The following is a 20,087-nucleotide window of genomic DNA, read 5'->3' as shown; positions in this document are numbered from 1 at the left end:
GAATCCATTTTCAATGTTGTATACGGGAAAATACGGAAAACAGTCATTTGTCGGAAGGAGGAACAGAATGAAGCAAAATGTTATGCACGTCGGGTACAGAAACCTGCGTCAGTGATGGTATTGGGATGCATGACGGCATCGGGGGTTGGCCCACTACACGTCTGTGAGGGCATTGTGAATGCACACGCCTGTACACGCATACTGGAGCGGCATCTTCCCACAGTGCGAAGGCACCTGTTCCACAGGCGGCGTCTCATCTTTCAACACGACAATGCCAGGCCTCATACAGCGCGGCTGACAAGAGAATGGTTGACTCGCCATCACGTGCGAACTCTGCCATGGCCACCATCGAGTCCCGACCTCTCGCCCATTGAGAATGTGTGGCGTGTTCTTAAGCGACGTGTGCAACAGAGGGGACCCACGACAGTGGCTGCTCTTATCGCCTGCCTGCAGGAGGAATGGCACCGCATCGATGTGGAATACCTTGAACGACTCGTCCGCAGCATGCCCCGACGCATAGCCACAGTTATTCGCCGACTGGGCGGCGTCACACGATGGTAAACAGGATCCCCTCTAACAGTGGTCGAACTTCAATGTCACGTGTAGATGGACGAAAATGTTTTATTTTGTGTGGACACCATACATTGCTGCGTTGCAGCGGAAATTTATGTTTTCCTTTGTTCCTTGTAGCCTGCTGAATAAGATATGTTCAGCATATGCATGTGTTCTCCTTCTTTCACAACGCACTCCTATATTTGTGACTGGTCGAACTTCATTGTCACTAAGGTTGTACATACCAAGTGGCCAGAAATAAAGTTACCCAACTAAGAGCCCTCTGTAGCCTGTTTGAGGCATCGTAGAACTCAGAAATTTGGTGAATCCACTATGCAGACCATGGGGAAGAGGATGGTGATAAAAAAATAGTTCAATTTTCATCCACCAGGTTGAAATGTGGCGCTGTAATAATGAATATTGAAAAACATAAGTCAGATGTACAAATCTTTATTGTTGGTTTCTTCCAGTACAGCAGTGTTCAATATGCAGCTCCATTATTACTACCGTTCTGATAAAACAACTTCACTTCAGTGCACGTTCTTTCTTATTTAATGGCATGGTGATCTCACTTCCGAACTTTTGTTCAGAACTCACGTTAAGTGATTTAACTGAGTTATTAATTAGAAAGACATTTGTCAGTGGTTGGAAGTTGCGAGAAAATAATCTGTCGTTTATTGCAAGATTGCAAGGTAAAGGCAAATCCATAACCAATTGGAGCAGTTTACTTCATTATTACAACCTATCATGGAAGTACAGCGCCACGTTTCAACCTGGTGGCGGAAAATTGAACTATTTTATTTTTATCGGCATCCTCTTTCCCATGGCCTGCATAATGGATTCGCCAAATTTCAGAGTTCTACGATGCCTCGAACAGGCTACAGAGGGCTCTGAGTTGGGTAACTTTAATTCTGGCCACCCGGTACATAATATTAATATATAATTTACAGAGAGAGAGAGAGAAGAACAGAAAGGAAGAGTCCTATTCGATAGCATTTGAAATTCTAAAGAACGACACCACAAACAACCATATATTTCTTTCTGCTCAATTTCTCCCAATCTCTATCTGTGTGTGGTTTTCTGAAGATTTTATTTCACGTTTGCCTGATTTGCCTGTAGACCATCTAGACTACTGTGTTGTATATAAAGTTTAGTTCGTAGGTTAGGTGGTCAGTACATATCAGTGCCAAACCTTTGCAAGTTTGATTCATTGAATTTCCGCTTTACAAACGTTAGCAAAAGAACACTTCTAGAATTTTTAATCATGTTTGAAACACCATCACCATATAAATAGAGTTGTGTGTGCATATATAGGTGTATTTACAAATTCCGTAGCTGGGCATGAACACAATGGTTGGCAGAACTTTGAAAGGATCTCCTGTAATTGGAGATTCTCTCTGTAGGAAGCAAACGAATAAATAAATAAATATCTAAATGCCAACAGGCTCATATCCATCTCGGGACTCTTGCGATATTCTGATCGTACCATGACTGTACTTTATTAACTGTTCGCTTTTTCTATATACATTGCAGCCTTGCCGAAAAGAAGACCCATAATTACTCTAGAGAAAAATAGTTACCAAGTTGGACAACGGTTGATAGCCAACTGCACGTCACTGGAGACAAAACCAGTCGCAAACTTGTCATTTTTCCTCAATAACGAAGAGGTAAGTTGTGTAATTTAACTTAGCGAATTCTATAGAAATGCTATTTGAGATAATAATTGGTTTCCACACTCGTAAAAAAATCGATTCGCAGTGATTCACATTCCCACTATTTGATCTAATAAAGCAGAGGCATAATATTTTATAATGGAGGGACTAATTACCATAACTCATTTGTTGGAAATGTCAAAAGTTAATTACGTGAACACAATCATCCAGCAAACTTGGATACCCAATTACCAGCCTTTATCAATGCACTTGGCTCATTAACTTCCCGAATGCAGGATAATTTAAATATGAGGTTGGTAAGTATGGCATGTTAAAAAAAAAACAAAAAAAAACATGCATTCGAATCTAGATTGTATTTGCACACATGTTATTTCTTGTTCTCGTCTTGCATTGCGGCGTATAAGTCCATTTCATTTCACTTCACTTCGTGTCTGTGGTACAGCGAGATATGTAGTTAGCGTTCTGTGGAAATTTGAAGTGGTTGTTGTAAAGCGGAGGGGGGTGGATACAATAAAAATTCAAGACAGAAATTTCTTATAATTCACACACAACTTATGTAGCTGTTAGCTGTTTTTACTATGCGATAATAGATGGAGCAAAATAATATGTACAATATACGAACAGTTATATGTCCAAGAAAACAGCCAGGGGATAATATGAAATTTTGCCGGCGAGAAAAAGTACGTATGGAATACATTTGAAGCCAAATGTCTAAGAATTTTAAATGTCGTCATTATTATTGACACCTGATAGTCAACAACCGACAATGGTTATACTTTAACACAAGTATATATATCACCTCGAATAAAATACGAGTTGCAGGCTCGGCGTGTTAAGCTTTTCGAGTAGAATGATTGATTGATTGATTTGCTTTATTTTACTTCGCTTTTTGTGCCACTTTGGCTAATTTGCGAAGATGGGGATGAGTGATGATATGATGAATTTGATGAATGGACACTCACAAACATCCATGCCCAGACCAGGGTTCGAACCCGGGACCCCTGGCGTCGTAGCGCGATGTGATAACCTCTCCGTCACGGGGGTCGGATTCAGTAGAATGATCAAAGGGAAAGATAGTTAACTCCTAAAATTGAGTATGCAATAAACCAATAAACAGATCAAACTTCATGTTCTTAAGTTCTAGAATTTTTAAAATACCAAAAATTAAGATTTTTATCTCAGAGTTTGCACAACGTAAACTCTAAGATTAACAAATCACCCTAACGTTCGGAAGATTTTTCCTGAACATGATGCCATGCCGAACCATGCATTTCTGCATATTCACGGCATCAAAGATGACCTATCTGGTGTATTGAGTAGGAACTCCTTCCCAAGGTAAAGATAGGAACCCCTTCCCGTTAAGGCATAAGGGAAGATGTAGAGGTAGGACACCACCAATTCATAATCTCGACCACTTGTGGTGATGTGGTCAACACCACACTCTGACCGCTTTACCCCTTTACATACCCATTTTTTAAAGTCCTTATTCACTCCACGCAGGTGCTTTGCTGAAAAATAATCACCACTTGAAATCACTCACCCAGGAATGAACCCGGGACTCCCAAGCGGCATTGTTATGTAATTATGATTATTAATTTTTTTATTAAGGGTTTCTCTACAAAATTTCTGGCGAACTTCATGTTTCTAGTATTTCCAAGACCATCATAATGAATTATTGCATTTCAAATGATATCCCCCTTACAGCCCTCATTTTGCCGTCTACAGTCCAGATTGTGAGAAAATATATTTGTAATTAATAACATTTGTTTAAAATGTGTTAGAAAGCTAAAATATGCTACAGAAGACTAATACTAGGCTTCGGATTCTTAGAGATACTCTGCCGGTACTTTTCATACTCTTGCCTGACTCATTTACAGGAATGCTGTCATTCCCTGCAAAACACGCGAGCACCAAGCGGAAACAAATTATGAGCATTCCTCACATTGTCTGCCCTGTAGATCACGTGACATTACATGAACATGATTCAAGAATTCCTACGTAACAAACCTAATTCTAGAATCAACGTTTTCATTTCGAACAACGTATCTTCTTGTTATAAATTTTGCACTATATTCTATGATCCAGATGGTTTATATACGAGGGCTGTATCGAAAGTAATGAATATATTTTTCATTAACTGAATATAGGTTTGTTCGTATTGATCACGTTCGTAGATTAACCCTTCCCCTGTTGTCAATATTGTACCAAACACCTAACTCTCGAATCCAATTAGGTAAAATACATGAAGTCTACTTGTGTCCACTTCTTTACAGTGTATTTAGGCATTTCAGAATAGGTGTGATGGTATTCCAGGGATTAGTTCTCAGTGGCGGCGATTACGGGGAAGGGCAGTTGCTCCCCACCAATTTTGGCAACTTTTGCCCCCAGCACTATGCTAGCCTTTATCTACCAAGGGAAAGTAAACTGTCCTTGCCCCTCCCAGTGCACTCCCTCCAGTTTTGGAAACCAAAAGATGCCACTGGTTCTTCTTATTCGGATCATAGTCATAGAGATGCGTTCACGTTTATTCCCCTGACACCAAATCAAAAAAAGGCATGTCCCACTTCGTTTCAAACACTCCTAGCAGATCTGGAAAGATAATCAATCACCTTTCTCTTCTTCAAATCAGGTATCAACTGCACAGGTACCCACTTTACAAGCACTCCGATACCCCTAAGTCTTCCACCATCTTCCGTATTGCAATGCTACCACAGTCCAGTGATTCATATGCAGAGGCGTCTCCTGAACGCATGCGGTGCGTGCTGCGCATGCGTCAATTGTGGAAAAAAGACAGCTTGCTCTGCGACGACATTAATAAGCATTTCTACATGATAAATTCTTCATATAGGAGAAGTATTTATTTTACACAAGAGCGCGGAACTAAGATTATATTACATTTCTTGGATCTGAAGTGACGCATGAGTCAATTGTGGGAAAATAATTATTACTTTCTTTCACTTCAAATCCAAGAAATGTCATATAATCGTAGTTGAGTGCTCTCGTGTAAAATAAATACTTCTCCTATATGAAGAAATTAGAATGTAGAAATGCTCATTCATGTCGTCGCAGAGCAAGCTGTCCTTTTTCCCACAATTGACGCAAGCGCAGCATGCACCGCATGCGCTCAGGAGACGCTTCTGTTCATATGTCTACACGAATCAATTCCTCCACACACTGACCATTCGCGCAGCAGTTGATAGTCTTGCACTGCGTAGTTGGTCTTGAAAGCTGTTTCCCACTTCTTTAAACTTTGTAATCCATCTGCGCACATTACTCTTGCCAGTGAGGACCAATTATGCCAATTTTTGCATTACTTTCAGTACAGCCCTCGTATGTATGTATTGTTAATATATCAAGCATTTTGTTCTTATCAAACCATTAATGTTTCAGTGTGAAACCTCCGTATCGCCCATAACTTGCGGCTTGCAAGTTCCGCTGAAAATGACATTACAGTCCAGATAAGCCTATGTGCATAAACTACGTTTGACTTTTCTTGCATGCATATCAAGTCGCGAATTTTAAAATCAACCTACTCATTTTTTCTGTGTAACAAAATTAGAGCGAAATGATGGTTAAAGGTAAAAGGAAATTAATGGGAAAATAAATCTCATGCGTGCCCAAAGGGTTAAAAAACGTTTATCAATAAGAGCAACTAAGCGTGTCCAAACCAGTTATTTACACGACCTACTTCGTTGGAAATCTGTGGAAATTAAATTTCACGATTCACCTGTATAACGTCGCTTTTCCTTCCAATTGAGCGACAGAATGTTATCCAAGCCAGAAATTAATGCTCGTAAAAAATTTCATTCAAAAGAGGTGCTCTTGAATCTCAATCATTGAACGAAATTTAGAGTGAAATCTAAAATGATTTAGAGATTTGATTTTATATCAGTCAAAAGAAATTATATTTGCTAATGCAGTAGATGAAAATTATATATTTATGATATAACACTGTTAAGACATGAAAAGGAAAATAGGAAAATACCAAGCGAAGTGTCTAGTTCTTCATGTTTTGACCTAGCAATTTCTATGTTCGTCATTTTAGGTTGATATTCAGCTTCTTGGATTACACGCAACGATGAGGATGAATGATAAAATGAAACAAACACAATGATACATGGCTTGCCCAGGGTTCAAACCTGGAGGCTTTAGATTCGTAGCTGCTTCTGCTCGGCGAAGGATGTCGGAAACTATCAGCCCAATCGCACACTTTGGTTCGGTTCTCTTGTTTGGCCCCCTCACTCTTCAGGAAGAAAATGGAATCACTCGTTTTTTTTCATTTATTTATTTAACAAAGAATTAAAAATGCAGCATTAACAATTTTACATTGGAAAGTACCAGAAACAAAGTTTATCTTTGCCGTAAAGTGACTTACATTTTTGTTTACACAAGGATCTTCAAATAACGTGTCTGATTTTATAAAATATCTATTTGGTTTGGTAGATTATTATAATGGCTGAGTAGTCTGTGCATCAGTAATCGCTGGGTGAGGCATAATCTTGGCTTCTGACAAGATAAAAGTTGAGTGGCTCGGGTAGTAGTCCAGGGGCATTTGTAATACCGTGGGGTTTTTGAATGAAGAGAATGTATGACTACCGGTAATACGTTGCTAGTGTGGTACACAATCATTTACTACCAGGTGTTTTATCCGCAATTGTGGCAGAAGACCTGTGTGACGTCATAAATCCAAGAAGGCTCCGCTACATGCACTAACTAAGAAAATCCATCATAACTCCTTTAATAATGGTTTCTGAACTTTTTTTATAGATACATGTTTTGTTCAGAATTGAAAAAGGAACAAAATTGATGGTTACAATTGTTTTCATATTTCGCACTGGTATGAAGATACGTCCAGTGAAACTATTTCGTGCCCTTTTCTGCAAGGATTCTATGCATGTTTTACACTTTACTTGACATTCTGGCATATAAAGGGGGAAAATTACTGCCTGTGATATTTTGTTGATGCCTACTATTGTGGCATATTGCCTGTGTGACATCATACATACAAGATGGCTGCCTCTTTAGGCATTAACAAACAAAAACCACCATATCTCCTTAACTCCATTAGGAGTAATTTTGACCATTTGTAAGTTTGTTGCGTTTTTACACGAAGGGAAGAGATGTGTATGGACAGGGCCGTATCAAGGTTTGTGGAGGTCCCTGGGCAATTTTTTTGTGGGGGCCCCCATTTTATAAATATTTTTTACTAGGAGCTTTATTAGCTCAATATGTTAACCACCCATTTTCAACAGTTGAAATGGTAGACCTGATTTTAGAATCAGTAGTCATTCACAGTCGAACATATCGCAGATAGGTTTGCAGGGAGAATAGCGCTGTAAAATAAAGTTACAGGAGGAAAATTGTAGCGCTATAGCAGCAGTAAAATTCTGCGTCTAAATGTCTACAGTATATTGTGAAGAGTGAACACCGTAACTGAAATATACAGTAAAAACTGAGGGGGTTCAGGCGGAAAGAGAAAACACAAAAGCGCTGCTTAAAGTTAGGTATCCCGTAGTTCACTCATGCACCTAGAAAAACTCACAGTTCTAATACGATGATGTTATTAACGAAAAAAGTTATTTACCTCGTAGATTCTTTACTATCTTAATCGTATCTGAGAATTGATTGTTGGAATAAGTGTGCCTTATTTCCACACCACAGCCAAATCAATCCATGGTATAAAGTATACTGAGCTTCAGATATCTACAAACAGATCGACAGAGAGCTGTGCTACAATTGGATCCAGAAGAGTAGATATACGACAATATTGATGTTTTTTTAATTTTTTAAATACAACTTCTTATGTAATTTTTTACAAGCATAGCCAGTTGGTTAAAATATATTTTTTGGTGGAGGCCCTTCACAGCTTCCTTTTGGTGGGGGGCCCCGGAGCAATTGCCCCAGTTGCCCATAGGTTAATCCGGCCCTGTGTGTGGAGTATGCTTTCATTTGGAGGCATGCGAATGTGAATTTCCTAGAGTAGACGATTACTTTTGACGTTGCCATGGTAATCAAAAGCCAATCATCTACTTCCCAAAAGGCACTTGCGTTTGTTTTCAATTCTACCTTAGTGTTGACGGAGAATATATAAATACTTTATCAGTAGTGAAAATCAGATATCATATGCTTGAAAAGAAGTACCACAAAACTATCTAGAATGAACTGTGGAAACAAACTTATTCAAGACTGATTTCTTTGTTCCAGGTTCAAGAATACCTTCTTCATCGGTATTCACCCTATATTGGGAAGGACATGTTGGAGACTGCAGTCCTTGGTTTGTGGACTACCATAAGAAAAGAGGACTTTCAGCATGGAGAACTCAAGTTAAAATGCAAAGCTTCTATCCTCTCGTTCGAAACGCTTGCTGAAGTGACTTTGGAGGAGGAAAGGCCGAAGCTGGCTTCTGTCTTGGGAGCACGCGAATCGCATCCCGGAAGGGGTATGTACTCATTTCAGTTTCTGATATCTCTGTAAGACTTCTTTGCCGGTGGCGTAGTGCTTACGCAGGAGTCCGAGGTTCGATAGCCGATGGAAGAACATATTGGTTCATACTCCACATTAAACTCTCTCTCTCTCTCTTTCTCTCCGTATGTGTGGGGGAGGGAGAGAGAGAGAGAGAGAGAGAGAGAGAGAGAGAGAGAGAGAGACAGTTAGAAGGAGAGAACATGTAATGATTTAAGACCTTGTTTTACCTCATTTCTACCTCAATGTTAAACTGTACGTAGTATTTAATATTCGATATATTTAATTTCTTAAAATAATATTTGCATAAACTGTATATTGGATGTTTAAAAATTGGAAACGTTTTACATATTTTTATTAGGTATCAAGAATATGTCCCATTGATATTGTTACGCCTACACATAATTGAGTAGTAGGACATGTAAAATGCCAAGGTTAGATTACAATATTCTTAATGTGTTGTGATGTAAATTCTTGTAAATGGTGCAATTATATAATTTCTCAAAATGGTTATTTACGTGGGTCGTTCAATATATAAGTTTCCGTATGCTGTAAAAAATTTTATTTTTAAGATACATTAGAAAACTATACATACATGTGTAGGAGGATCCTTCCTCACTTCTCCACATAATCCCCATAGAGATTCAGGCATTTGTCCCACCGTTGCTCCAATTTGTCCATACCCTTTGCAAGAAAATCAGGGCTCTGGCTATTGAGAACTATTCTCACATTCCACTTCACTTCTTCATGTGTTTCGAAACGGTAACCTTGCAATTCAGACTTCAACACCGGAAAAAGATGGAAATCACTCGACGCTAAATCAGGGCTGTATGGAGGTTGAGGCAGCCGTTCCCACCCCAATTCTTCAATTTTGTGTTGCGTTTGCACTGCTGAGTGGGGGCGAGCGTTGGGTTCCTCATCAACTGAGTTGCGATAATCGACTGATGAGCATGGGCTGCAGCCTTGAAGGTTTAATGCAATACCAGCAAGATGGCAATGCATTATTCATGTGCATTGTGACAGGGAATGTTTACTCCAGCTTTCCAACACGCGTGTACCATCCATGCTTCTGAACTCCTTATTACGCGAGCCCGCGTTTTCCGAACAAGCATTTCCTTTTGGCCCTTGAGCGCATGCGCCTTCACGTCTGATAACGAATCGATTGTTGTTCCTTGTAGACGAAGGATGCGGTTGTCAACCATGTGCTTCTTTTTAATGGCATTGCTTTATACAATATTTTATAGCACAGGGAAACTTATATATTGAACGTCCCTAGTACTAACCTGTAGATTTTTTGTTTTTAAGAGACTGTTTTTGGGAGACTTTGACATGCGTAGTATTCTAGTGTTATTTTGTCACTATGATTGAGGAAAGAAAGTTCAATGTTAATATTAATAATTTCGCTAGTGTTTCTATTAATATGTGAACTATATCGAATATTTGGTATCAATGTTTAGTGATAAACGAGAGAATGTGTATATAGCTATGAGATTGATATTATACAGTTATCCCAAACCAGATGGTCTTAGAATAGGCCTACTGTGTTTCAGAGTACATCTGATTGCGTATTCGGACTGTAAAGGACCAAAAAATTAACGCGATGTTGCCCGGTAGGACCCTGCTCTCTGGAATGGATTGTATCACCATGGAGCTGAGTTCACCGCGATCTTACTGAGGTGTAAAGAAAATACAGACACTTACTAATACCTATAGCGAGATTATAATATATATGTACACACAACACGTAATTACACTGTCCTGCACTCCTGCCTCGCTAAACTGTGTATATGAAGGTGGAAGCCGATGTTAAAATAACACGCCACTACATCTTCACTGAATGATATCAGCACTGTAATGTTCCTGTGATACTGAACTACATATCACTGCACTTCACTGATATGTCACGAATGAAATATAGCCACGTTAGGCTTACGTTTCTTGATGAATGTCCGCAACGCGGTGACTTTCGGCTGCTGCCGGAGTGACTTCTCCACGAACACTGGCGGAAGTCAGCTACCGCGGACAGATGGCGGCAACTAGGCACCGCACCCAATATGAACTGACCAATAGGAGTGCAGGTTTCTTAAAGCATTATTTATACACAAATTAAACAATTGAAGTTATACAAAAGCAAAATGAGTAACAGAAAGGTTCTGTTATATGCGAATATAAGAATATATATAAAAATATATATATATCGTGGTTAGTTTTTAGAGATAAATGTCCAACTACATCGAAATGTCATTTTTATCTTGAGTAAAGAACGAAGATCGTCACAATATAAAAAACTGGATATCCAAAACTGGGCGTCTAACGATCGATATGGATATCCAAAATTGAATATCTAATGGATGCATACATGGACATTCATAATATCCGTAGATCTGATCTGGACATTGTGGATAACCAACGGACATCCACTTGGAGATTTGTGCTCGTACGGGATCTCTAGCTTCGTAGCTAAAGAGAGAGAGACCTCTGTGAACAGGAACTTAAATATACACTTTCTTCTCTTCGGGGACAGCGGCATATTCTGTGCAAAGATCGTGCGCTTTCACATAACTTTGTCTCCTCCTTTTTCGCTTCAAAGCTTTGAAATTCCAGTTCTATCTGTTTACTTTACGCAAGGATGCCTCTCATGATGAAACGAAGCCGGGATGGAAATGTAGGCACTTCTTTGAAGAGGCAGGCGAAGTTTATTTTTTCTCCCAAACGATATCCCGACTAATATCTGGAATCAAGCTTACATCAGAGGAGGTACAGGGAAATTCATGCATGTTTACTTTCGTTGCAGGAAATGTGTAGCGGCAAATATCAATATTTACGGAATTTAAAATAACACCCAAGTTAGAATATGACTTCTCGTAATGTGTGAGAGAAATATTAATTTAGAGTTGGTCTGCTTTTGAGTTACTAACAAACTTTTCCTGCAAATGTCACCAGCTTTTTTTTTTTTTTTTTGTATTTTTGTTGCTTTCTGCAACTTTCGATTAAGTATGAGACTCCAAAACAAACTACCATGCTCAGGCACAAACTAGTGGACTGTTAAGATTAATGAGAAAAATAGTTATATCCGTATTTTAAAAATGTGCTGAATGGTTACCTTATTTTAAATACGTTACTCACGGTATACGAGGCATGTTCAAAAAGTATGCAACCATTAGTTTCACCAAAATTGCGCAGCAAATGCGCTAGATCAGTGGTTCTGAAACTGTGGTACGCGTACCCCCAGGGGCACATGAACGACTTGAAGGTGGTACGCAAACAGATCGGAAGAGAAATGTTGAGAATATCCACATGACAATATTTTTGCTGCAGGTGTGTAGAGCAGACTTCATAGCTTTAACACTGAACAGGAAAATAAGGCTCATTTTCTCACTGACACGTTTGTCCTTGTTTCATAGGTTTTGAAATAAAATACTCGTTCGAAACCTATAATAGACTAAATTTGGAGTCGAATCTCCGCTTGAAAGTTTCAAGTTTCAACTGTGTCAGGCTATTCAGGCTCATCCTTCTCACTAGAAACTCTGGAGATTTTCAATAAAAACTTCAAAATTGTGATTGACAGTATGTTTACAAACTTACTTTTGTTCATTACTTCTTTTAATAACTCTGAAAAAAATATGTGAAAAATTAAAATTTGTTATATACTTCGTAGCATACATGTGTTTCACATTTTTATTCTTGTAACGAATCATAATAGGTTGTAAACTTAGGAACACTGAATAAAATAATAAACGTAGGATCTTATGGACGGAGGTTAACGGCGACGTAGGGATGAGACGGGGGATAGATTTAAAGAATGCGGAAGTGGGAGGGCGCAATCTCTACCATTGTCAATGGTATGACAGTCTGTGCAAACAAATTGTAAGATTGTCTCATAATATGAGACCTATAAAAATACCTAAAAACGGAAAAAAAGACGTATAAATGTCATCCAAATTAATTAATAACTTCAGTTTTAATTACATATTTAATGAATAAAAAATACAAAATTCTGGTGGTATGGAGCACACAATGCCAAAAAACTGAAAGCTTCAAAACAAGAGAAAGTTGCCACTTAACAGCGCGACCTTCCAGACAAGTTACGGTTAAAGGACCTTGTACCGTACCTGCTTCAGTCGTCCAAAAATGATTTTCTGTCGTTTCAGGGATGGTTCAAATATATTTATTTATTTATTTATTTTATTTGTTTACTACAGAAAGGATGTTTAAGACGTGATGAACTGATGATCATTCGAATTGAGAATGGGCAGTAAAAACGTAGTCGAAAGAAAGTGAAGTTGGAAAAAAAGCCGTTAAGACCTAAAAAAGGCTAAAAAAAGGACCCATAATCCAAAAAACGCCGAAAAAGGCAAAAACGGACAAATAAAACCCACCTTTTTCTGGCCTACAATGACCCAAAATGAACACATATTATGTTGGGCCTCGTCTTCGTACACTAGGGAAAAAAATGATTTTTCCTCAACTTCAGTGCCCTAGTAATGATATTTTTCTTGTTTGGATAGATTCCCAAAAAATACATTTCTTCTCGGCAATATCAGTGTTTCCATCTCGAAACTAAAACGTACTAACAACGTACGTTTCTGGACGTTAAACAACTTTTATTACGTACCTACAAATATCCAACAAGTCACCCTCTTGATATTTCTACATGAGTTGCATTGCAAGGCAACTTTAATTTAATTAAAGCGAAACGTTCATTTACCTCGCCTTCAAGAGTCTGGAAATAGACCAGGCTACAGGAAAATAAGTCTCGAGATCAGTAATGAGTTTGGGTTTTTGCTTTTAGTGCACTTTTTGCAGAAATAGGCTTATCGGGACTCTGTGCTTTCACCGGGTATCGAAACCGGGACCCTATGATTACAAGGCAAACACCTTAGGGAGGCCCCTACCGGTGATGAGACTTGGATATTTGTATACCACCTGCATAATGACACTTCAAATATTTTCCAGGACCCAAATCATCATCCCACGAAGGCGTATTCGACACGTCCGTACTGGGCAGTGTCTCATTCAAGACTGAGCGATTCGATCACAGCGTCAACAAGGTTGCCAAGTACCGCACACGTGAGCAGAGTTGCCATATCCCAACAACATTCATTCCACGAGCATTTTGAATCTTCCTCATATGTAATATTCATAAGGCAATATTCTCGTCGTCACTCGGGGCTCGTATGTTGGCCTTCTGGCAGCTTTTTTTGTCGGTTATTGATTTGCCCGAAGTCCTGACCAGAGGGCTAATGACTTAGAGGCACACAGTTTCTATTTTATGATAATAAATGGCCGGCATCGCCGTAGCTGAGTGTGACCAAAATTGGCATCGTTTCGCCGATATCACGTTACCGGATGGATACGCATACCAGGGATAAATCAAATATTTAAAAATACTATTTCTTATAATGTCAAGCTACCTAATAAACGCTAGATGTCGCCAAAGAGAAAACTTTTCAATTTTTATTTATTGCACAACCTATGAACCTATATCAGGGGAATGTATGCGTTTTATTCAGCTTTAATTTAAAGTATATTAGATTCCGTGCCGTTATATATCATCTTCTAGCTCAGTAGAATCACTTCTTTCCTTCTTTCTGCCTGACTGGCACATGCAAATCTCTATTTCTCATAATCATGAAGAGTAGCATGCTGTAATTTTCACTGTGTTTTGATCATTCTAGTAAAGTTTACGCGTTTCCTTGGTTAGCGTGTAAGATCTGAAGCGAGATGCCGCCACTAACGTGGGATGGGGATATACAGCGGGCGAGTTGTTTTCGTCCAATCACACTCAACCTTCAGCCAATGGGCGCAGCTGTCATTCTGCTCGTCTACTCCATTTGGAGATGTTGAGCCAATGGGCGCAGCTGTCATTTTGCTCGTCTAGTCCACGTGGAGTCTCAACCATGCCGTGAATGTATTGTTGGAGTTGGTGGGCGCTCTCCGTCGACTTCAAAGCCAGCCGCTCGTTAACGTAGCTAGCGCGTCGACTTTATACATATACATACATAACACATTTTTGGATCTGCACCCTCCCCTTTCCAAAAAATCCTGGGTACGGGCCTGATACTAATCGAAACTACACTCTGTCCAGGGAATCTATGAATCAAGCCATCGAAAACGAAGTCCTCCACGCAAGTTGGACTAGAGACCATTCAACGCGTCAGAGGGGATGTGAGTGCACGGAAGGAAAAACTCGGTTACAGCCGTTTGCAGCAGCGTGCAGTGCTTTGCTCCACCCGCTCGCTTTCTCCCTTTTCTCAACGGTTTTGTGCAGTTTTGCTCCAAAGGTCTCCAAGATATAGTGTAGCTCAAAAGGCATTCATACACGACAGTTGCGTGAGTCCATCTGTCTGCCTATCCGTGGGCTCATGTCAGCTATAAGTATTCTTGAAAATACCAGACCTACCATGACGAAACTAAGTAAACTGTTAGATGTACCAAATACCCCAAAGCGATATACTTGTAAATTAAACTCCATCGGCCTGCCTTTTTCACCCGTCAGTTGCAACAATTGATTCTGAGTGATCTGTCGATGTGAATTCGAAACTATGGAACCTACAAAAACGAAATTTCATTACGCACACACACACACACACACACACACACACACACACACACACACACACACACACACACATATATATATATATATATATATATATATATATATATATATATAGGCAACACTCTAATTAAAATTATAGCCATAGTCTACTGAGAAACTATTGGAGATTTGATTTGATTTATTTTTCTTCGCTCATTCTGCCACTTTTGGATAATTTGCGAAGATGGGGATGAGTGATGATGATATGATGAAATTGATGAATGGACACTCACAAACATGCATGCCCAGGCCAGGATTCGAACCCGGGACCCCTGGCGTCGTTGCGCGATGTGCTAACCACTCCGCCACGGGGCCGGCACTCTTGCAGATAGAAACTTAAAGTTTAGTGAATTGAAAACCCTTTCGAAAAATGTCGTAATGAGATTAAAATATACTACTAAGTGCCAAAAATATAGCAAATATATAAAAAAAACACGACTTCTCAGTAGTCTCCATTTCTACTTGTATTTATGTACATATATATTTAGGACCTCTCCAATAGCGTAGTGTTATGTCGTCAACTTGTAATCAAGGGGTCCTGGGTTCGATACCTGGCATTTCGGATCACACATTAAACTGTGGGCCCAGTCCCGATTAGCCTATCTATGCATAAAGTAAAACAAAAAGATCAATTTATAGTTATATTTTGCATTTTTGACGTTTCGATAATCCCTAATAATCCATAATTGAATTATTGATTGAACTGCTGTTTTAAGTCCACTTTATACACAGAAAGGCTAATCGGGAATGGTCCTACAGTTGAAAGTGGGATCCGAATCACTGGGTCATGTGCCTCAATCGGGTATCGAACCCGGGACCCTTTGATTAAAAGGCAACGACGTTGCAACTACGCCCTCGCTACGATGAGGATGAAGCGATGACTACATGATTGACAAAGGAACAAGCATGGCCAACCCAGGACTCGAACCTGGGTATTTCGTTAGGGAGGTCGTGACCGCCGAGGAGTCAATCAGTTCTCTTAAGAATCTGTAACCAAGGAACAGTCCATTTTCCAGACTGTGAATATTGCTAATGGAGCATACCCCAGTAACAAGAGTAATTGGAACTCCGGCAAGTTTCAAATGTGCTCTTCCTCAGCCTAACATCCAGTGGAGAGAGAAACATCCCAACACGTGTTAAAATGAGTGAAAATTTTCAGGTTTTCTCCCTCTTCCCTCCAACCCCCCCCCCTGGCTTTCTCCCAAACACAACAACTCTAGAAATAATGGCCTGTTTCCCAGAATGCAACGCGCTACAAAGTATCTTCCCCCCAACGTGTGGTTTTAAATTATCTTAATTGAGGGTGAAGTGTTGTTCTTCGCTGTAAGCTGTCGCATGTACAGGATTTATGGGAAAGTCTGAATTTTCGAACAAATCCTGGATTCCAAATCGACCGCAAGATGTTTCCCTGACTCGTGTGTGATTTTGGGGGAGGGAGTCTGATTGTTGGAGTATTGTTGAGAGAGTATTGTGTGTAAATGAGCGTGGGTGTACGTAGAAGATTTCTGGGGGTCCCCATAACCCAATATACAACACACAGACACATACATACATACAGTCTTAGAACTAAAGAAAATGTAGAGGGGACGCTTCAGGGCCTTCTTTTTTTTGCATTTTCACATTTTGTTCTTGAGTGTGACAGTGCCAGTACGATTGTGCTACCATTCGATGTATAAACGATGCATTGCAGCATGGTGTCCTTTCTTTCAAAACATGTTGTCACAGGAAAATCGTCCACTTCAGGTAGTTGGAAAAGCTCTGGAAAAAAATGGCCTGAAAAACTTTTTTCTGCAGCTTTTTGGTGGTCTTTTTTAGACTTTTTCGCAAAAGTGTTTCAAATCAATGAAAATACATTGGTTGGCAGTATTTTTCTTGTTCGATATCTTTCATTTATCTCTCTGGTGTAAAAAACTCATTTCTAAATTTGAAATACAACTATGAAATACATCTATATAGTACAGTATTTACGAACGAGGAACACACGCTTTTCGATTGTGTACTTTGTAATCCCTATACATTCGAGTCAACACTACAGAGATGCATTGTCGCGGAACAAAACAAATGAAGATCACTGGAAGAGTCCAAACCTATTGCGAGGGGTTAGATCATGTTTTACCTAAGTACATTGTTGAAGATATGCGCATACAAAATTTGAAGACAAACTTTAAGTAAATGGCAGTTTTATAGACAAACGTTTGGGGCCTCTAGCGAGGGAATCACCCGATATATACACATTCACATAACTAGTGTAAATTTTGTACACTTTGAATTTGCTGCTTTTAAACATACAATAAACAATATTCCATGAAAGATTTAAAGTGCAATGACTGTGTATCATTGTTCACAACATCCTGAACAGAAAGCTGGAATGTTTGACTCAAACAGTGAATGACTGTCATGCCATCCCAAATAATAATAGAACACACATTCAGAGGGAGGGAATTTTCTTTCCCTGGCTGGGAATGAAAATATAAATGTAGAGGCTGGGGGGGAAAGTAGACGAAGGGGGAAATTCCCTGGTTTCCCCTCTTCAATTAAAACACTGCGTACATATAGATATACCGGTATATAACATATTAGGGCTGAGCTGATACCAGTGGTATCGGTATTAAAAAGTATCGTTTGGAATTTTTTTACTGATTCCATTTTGATCTTTCACGGACTCCGCAAAAATGTCGCACGACACATTCGTGGAGTGTAATTATCCTGGAAATTATGCAATATTCAGTTTCTTTTAATTTTGCACTAGTTTTGTGTAATATAAAACTGAATTTTCTAATATCATTACATGTAATTTAATAATCTGATGTATTACTTGAATATTTTAAAGTAAAAAATATTGGTAAAATTGATGCTTGAGTGGAATACTTGCACACAAATGTCAATCAATATACATCTTCATGTGTGTGTGTGTATGTATATATATATATATATATATATATATATATATATATATATATGTGTGTGTGTGTGTGTGTGTGTGTGTGTGTGTGTGTGTGTGTGTGTGTGTGTGTAGGTGTGTGGGGGTGGGGGTGGGTGTGGGTGTGTGTGGGTGTGGGTGGGTGTGTGTGTGTGTGTGTGTGTGTGTGTGTGTGTGTGTAGGTGTGTGTGTGTGTGTGTGTGTGTGTAGGTGTGTGTGTGTGTGTAGGTGTGTGTGTGTGTGTAGGTGTGTGTGTGTGTAGGTGTGTGTGTGTGTGTGTGTGTGTGTGTGTGTGTGTAGGTGTGTGTGTGTGTGTGTGGGGGTGGGTGTGGGTGTGTATTAGTGTGTGTGTGTGTGTGTGTGTGTGTGTGTGTGACGTAATTATGTGGCAACATAAGAGAGATGAAACTTTTTAAGAAGAAAGAGATATTAAGATAATTATGGAGAATGAGAAAAATGGCAGAAATAAAGAATAGAGATAATCCGGGACGGGGGAAGAAGGGAATAAAAGAATATCGGTAAATAGAGTCTTTGTTGGCGATTGGGTATCAAAACTGGGAGGGCAAGGGCAGATTACTTCCTCTTGGTATACAAGGCTTAGCATTAAGTTGTTATAGTGCAGTGGCAAAAACTGGCAAATAGCGGTGGTACAAGAGCCCCTTCGATCCCCTAACCGATGTCAGTGAATAGAGTTAATGAAGAACACACAAAACGGAAAGAAAGAAGAGAAAACATGTAAGCACAAAGAAAACTCTTCCATCTTCCATCTTGTAACTTCAAATTCTCATCTTCCTCAATATTGCAGCATTTCTTTCTGCTTGAACTTTCCTTCTCTTGTTAACTGTTTCCTTACTTATCTTTTCCCTGGAGCATTTCCAACACAGGATGTAGTTTTCATAGTATATGAAACTGCAATTAAAAGTTATGTACAAGATTGTTTCGAAAAACAAGAGGCAAGATTATCTCAGTGAAAATGTGTAGTCTTACTTTTAGAGAAAAATTGCTAAATATTAGGCCTTTACGAGAAAATTAGTCAGTCATTGCCATTTCAAATATATTCAACTTTACAAGATACCATACCATAACTATCCAACGAACAAATAAGGCTTCAATGTAATCTGAATTGAAAAGCAAACGTGTAGAGTTAATTATCGTAAACTTGCTGTTAGATTAGTCGTGAGTTGGTAAAATTTCAGTGCATTTTTACGAAAGAAATCAGTTTTAAATTTTTGAAACAAATCGCATTTTCCTGCATGCATACGAACAGTTATTCCTGTCAGATATATTTATGTATGGTACCTCGTACTAGGCGCCATCTGCTATCAGACAAAGTTTCTTGTGTTTTAAATATGCCCAGATGATTTCCTTTATGAGTGGATTCATACATTCATTTTCAGATGACATTGAATTAGTCTGTGCTTACATTAAGTTCAGGAAGCGAAACGTGTTCTATCAATTAAAATTGAGCTCTTGCTTAGAAAATTTGATTATCTTAATAACAGATTAAGGTGGCAAGCCGCCCACCAAAATATTTCTCTGCCCACTAGTTTTCTCACCGAAATAAATTCCATAACAAATTTTGGATGCTTGCACTCCATCCATATTAATTTTTTGAATATTGTCGATTTTAACAATGTTCACAAGTTGATCATCACCCAAATTTTACGGTCCCTTTTCGAAATATTAGTTTACTGAGGAATGTTACAATTATTTTTTATATATATTTATATACCTATTGTTTCTGAAATGAACACCTTAAAAATTAAATTAATTTTGAGCTTTACTGATATTTTCATGTTATACACACACAAACACACACAGAGAGAGAGAGAGAGAGAGAGAGAGAGAGAGAGAGAGAGAGAGAGAGAGAGAGAGAGAA

At 39.0% G+C, this 20,087-nt stretch overlaps 1 protein-coding gene across 1 annotated transcript in view; it reads left to right on the top strand.

Annotated features, from left to right (window-relative positions):
• The window catches only part of LOC145987259 (uncharacterized), a 271,187-nt gene that overhangs the window by 213,006 nt on the left and 38,094 nt on the right, over window positions 1–20,087 (top strand). Inside the window, exons 4-5 of the mRNA XM_083121774.1 lie at window positions 2,086–2,219; window positions 8,430–8,664. Of these exons, the coding sequence (XP_082977900.1) occupies window positions 2,086–2,219; window positions 8,430–8,664 (369 nt within the window). The remainder of the gene's footprint in view (window positions 1–2,085; window positions 2,220–8,429; window positions 8,665–20,087) is intronic.

Source organism: Lepisma saccharinum, chromosome 4 (genome assembly GCF_977018435.1).
Source record: "Lepisma saccharinum chromosome 4, izLepSacc3.1, whole genome shotgun sequence".
NCBI classification, from domain to species: domain Eukaryota; kingdom Metazoa; phylum Arthropoda; class Insecta; order Zygentoma; family Lepismatidae; genus Lepisma; species Lepisma saccharinum.
Note: the sequence above shows the minus strand (reverse complement) of the source record. Positions and strands in the feature narration are given on the sequence as shown.